The sequence below is a fragment of the Cibotium barometz genome, chromosome 43 (genome assembly GCF_041138505.1).
Source record: "Cibotium barometz isolate CiBa-2024 chromosome 43, ASM4113850v1, whole genome shotgun sequence".
NCBI classification, from domain to species: Eukaryota; Viridiplantae; Streptophyta; class Polypodiopsida; order Cyatheales; family Cibotiaceae; genus Cibotium; species Cibotium barometz.
Genome location: NC_141088.1, coordinates 22,171,920 through 22,175,721, shown reverse-complemented (window position 1 = coordinate 22,175,721; position 3,802 = coordinate 22,171,920). Strand labels below are relative to the sequence as shown.

Genomic DNA, 3,802 nt, shown 5'->3' with positions numbered 1-3,802 from the left:
CCTGAACCTCATGTGGTACACTGCCAAGGTTGCCATCAGAATCTAGGATTATCATCAGCAGAATACTGATGTAGTGGCGTGGCCAACAATGCATGCGACCCACTGCAGCAGAGCGTGAGTTCGGGGAAATGGTTCTAGCATGTCATGTTCCTCACATTGAAAAGAGAACCCCATAAAAACAAAAAAACTCAGCCAGTAAGACCTATGGTGTAACTGATGGCTGCAACCTGAACCAAAATCCCCATTAAGACTTGCAAAATAATATCACTCTACATGCAAAAGAAACATAAATGTTCTGCCATGTGGATCTTATTGCAAATCTGCAAAAAAAGACACTTGTAACAAAACACAAAATAACCTTAAAACCGCTACCTATGTTCACCCTCAAGGCCATGTAAACTGTCGTGAAGGGGGCAATCCACAATATTGCAGAAATTGCTCACCATTGGATGCAGAAACATCAAGCTTTGGCATGTCAACTCTCATGCGCTTTGGTGCAGTCATGTCAACTGTAAGAACTGGTAAAACTCCACAACCACTGTTAGCAAAGAGTCCTGACTTCTTGCCACCAGACAGGGCTACTAAGGGGTTGTTCCAATCCAAGCTTCTTACATCATTCCAAGATGAGGTTGAAGGATCTTCTGTGCAATTTAAAACACTGGATGGAAGCCGACCTGATGTACTAGTGGGTTCTTTTCCCGGGGGTCCCAGCCGCAACTGCAGATCATAGACACAGGTATGGGAAGCGGGATCGGTATCGAGTGCAGATAGGGCTGTAAGAGTGTTCCTTTGAAAGTTTGATGTTTCATCACTCATGTAACAGCTCGGCGGAAGAGGAGACATTCCAACCTTGGGCGACGGACTAGTGTTTCCATTACCTGGTACATTGGAAAGAGCTTGCATCTGGGCAGTCAACCCTGTGTCCATAGGAAAAGGGAGAGAGTTTTGTGCAGCAATACAAGTCACAGAATCAATACCTGTAGCAGGCACAACACCAAAACTTCTCCTGCCTGCTTGATCAGACTCTGTATAAACCTCTCTACCAACTTCTGGAGACAATCTTGAGATGGTTGAAGCCGGGGAGCTTACAGTGGACGCAGTACAGAAGGAACCACCCGAATCTCTACGAAGAAATCGGGTATCCACTCTAGCCCCAGAGCTATTTATCGAATCTACAAATTGCAGAGCCCTTGACTCTTGGTTGGCATTGAATTGCATCTGAGATGAAACGTGAAGTGTCTCAGATGCTGGAAAACCAGCATGCCTCCCTGCATCTGCTGCTCTCAGAAACTGTACCAAGCCACCGAGCTCAGGGAAAGAGGGAGTGACTCCAGAGTGAGAAACCTCAAGGGGGTTGTGAAAGGAGAAATTCTGGGGAGGAATCAAGCTAACATTTAAGGTGTAGCGCGAGTTGGAGCCTGAAGGAGTGCTGATGGAGCTAAACATTGAAGAGGTAGTCATGTGACCCTGATCCTGCATTGGTAAGGCTGGGGCACCCAATAGACTGAAGGTAGAGCTAGACCTCTTGTCATGAACTGCTCCACAACAAGGGGTAGGAATACAGTCAGTATTACTGGCCTCACCTACGCACTTTCCTGTCACAGGTCTGCAACTGGCAGTGTTAGCAGAAATGGAACTGCTGCGCCTTGCCGTGTTGGGGAGAAGCCGCGAGGCTCCCTGCCGTTGACCCCTAGGAATCTTCTTGGGGGTGCACCCAAGGGACAATGCAGCTGCAAAACAGCGCAAAATTGCAGACATTGTAAAGCTGCAGCAACGGCCTGCAACCCACAGCATGCACATAAGAAACTATAAATGATATGAAGGTAGAACCTTCCACACATGGCACCAGGTAGACCCCATCCTCCTCGCTATCTTCTCGCCGTATCATCGTATTTACGGCATCTTCTAGTCTAGTTCTCAAGGTCTCCACTCCCGCATACTCAGCCTGGAGCTTGACAGAGCAGTAGAGAGCATGCTTAAGTAGGCTGTTCAAAGAAGAAACATAGAGCATGAAATGTGGTACATTCTCTGCCATGCTTGTACCTCAGAGTTGGCCTTTGAGTAGAGAATTTCTTCAGCTCTAAGTACGACAATGGGGAGCTTTTCTTGCCATTCCTTCTTTCTTCTGGTGGAGGTGCTATGGAGCTCATTAACAACCCTGCAGAGGGAGAAAAAGGAGTGGGGAAGGTTACGGGAAAGGAGATAGTCATATAGCAAGGAAAGCACACCTAAAGAAGAAGCAGGGGGCACAAGCTGCACCTGAAAATCTCTTGGATGAGGGCTCCACGGAGCGGTTGATGGCTGTCGCTGTGCCAAGCTCGCCGGATGCACTCGTAGGGTCTGGGTCCAGGTCTGGGCATGGTGGTGAAAGCAGGCTATGGAGGGAGAGAGAGTCCTCCTCCTTCCTTTTTCTTCTTCCGTTTTGATGAAGAAGAAGAAGAAGAACCTAAAGCTATGGCATAGGGTGCAGACCTAATCTACTACAGGTGGGTGTACTGGGCTGGGGTTTGGGGGAGGGCTGTAGCATTTGGCTTTTCGTAGCTGAAGTAGAGGATGGCTGCTGCTCTTTTGCAACTTGCAAGCTGTATACAGGACTAGGGTTTGGAAGAGACAGTCAGAGACTCCCTGCAGGGTGTGTACTAGGCTATGGCTTGCAAGGCTGGAGGAGAGAGAGTTATGGTTAGCTCCTGCAAGTTCTGTACTGTTCTAGGGTTTTCAAGGAGAGTGGTGGTTATCTCCTGCAGGCACTGTCCTGTGCTGGGGTTTGCAGAGGGGGTCCATTTCAGCCTTTCTGAAGAGGATGGCTATGGCGGCACTCTACCGTCTTTCTTCTTCTTCTTTTTCTTTTTGTTGTTGCTGCTTGCGGTCTCTATCAGAGAACCTTGCATCCTGCTGCGAGAGGGGTCAAATCGGGCACAGGATAGCATCATCACCATCTCAGCGGCCCACTGGAACTCCATACACATCATGATTCGGGAGGCACGGTGCATACCCATATCCGCCTTGTTTCAATGTCTTCTCTCTCTCTCTTTTGCTGTTTACGATGCTGTGTGTAGCCCCAGCGACCCCAGGGTCATCTTCAGCGCACAGTATGTTGCAGCTTGCTTTCTCTGGCGCGCGCTCAAATTCCCAAAACCCGACAACAATCAGGCCGCAGTTATTGAACCATTGGAACCCGCGCCCCGACCCCCCACAGACCAGACTCTCCACTCCCTTCCAAGCTCCGACCATTAAAAAAACATGAAGAAAAAGCAGAGAAAAATCTCCGTAGTCGGTGGACACTGCACAGTCTGCACCCACAGTACCCGCCTGCCCTCTTATCTTCTCTGATTCTGTTGCAAGGTAAAGGCGAGAGACAAAGCATACCTACACTGTGTGGCACCCATTGCAGCAACAACAGCGCCCTCCTCCCGCAAAAGTGTACCACACACAATCATGGCCACCGCCCCCCGCCTGTGGCCCCCCAAACCTTCCCCCCTCTCGCCACATCGCATCCCCCCACTAGCCTCGACACTGCCCACTCAGCTGTCCCATCCATTGCCCTGCATACAGTGACCACTGTGACCCATGCCCATCATTCCATCCAAAATTTTACACAATCCTATGGCCATGCCCATCATTTTTTTTTTGGACCAATAGATATATATATATATATTTTTGGTGGGGGATTTAGTGCAGTAATGACTATTATAGCTAACATGCCCATCATTTGTCATCCACCCATCCAATATTTTGCACAATCCTATGGCCATGCCCATCATTTGTCATCCACCCATCCACTATTTTGCACAATCCTATGGCC

The 3,802-nt window shown here is 48.9% G+C and overlaps 1 protein-coding gene across 3 annotated transcripts; it reads right to left on the bottom strand.

Annotated features, from left to right (window-relative positions):
- Positions 1–244: 244 nt before the first annotated feature.
- On the bottom strand, positions 245–3,478 carry LOC147613696 (uncharacterized). Of its 3 annotated transcripts, XM_086781671.1 has the most exons (5): positions 2,260–3,193; positions 2,044–2,158; positions 1,831–1,951; positions 978–1,730; positions 245–878 (listed from the first exon to the last, which is right to left on the bottom strand). In XM_086781671.1, exons 1-5 carry the CDS (start codon positions 2,358–2,360, stop codon positions 385–387), a joined length of 1,584 nt encoding a protein of 527 aa, XP_086637797.1. In that variant the 5' UTR covers positions 2,361–3,193; the 3' UTR covers positions 245–384. The 3 variants fall into 3 exon arrangements, with proteins under 3 accessions (XP_086637797.1, XP_086637796.1, XP_086637795.1); XM_086781670.1 differs by having other exon boundaries at positions 245–1,730; positions 1,831–1,945; positions 2,260–3,478; XM_086781669.1 differs by having other exon boundaries at positions 245–1,730.
- Positions 3,479–3,802: the final 324 nt, after the last annotated feature.

Excerpts from the sequence above, each read along its gene's own strand:
- LOC147613696 (XM_086781669.1), bottom strand. The coding sequence starts at position 2,360 with ATGCCCAGACCTGGACCCAGACCCTACGAGTGCATCCGGCGAGCTTGG. Across the intron at positions 2,159-2,259 it reads CTCATCCAAGAGATTTTCAG|GGTTGTTAATGAGCTCCATA; the intron begins GTGCAGCTTGTG and ends CTCCCTCTGCAG. Across the intron at positions 1,731-1,830 it reads CCTGGTGCCATGTGTGGAAG|CTGCATTGTCCCTTGGGTGC; the intron begins GTTCTACCTTCA and ends GCTGTTTTGCAG.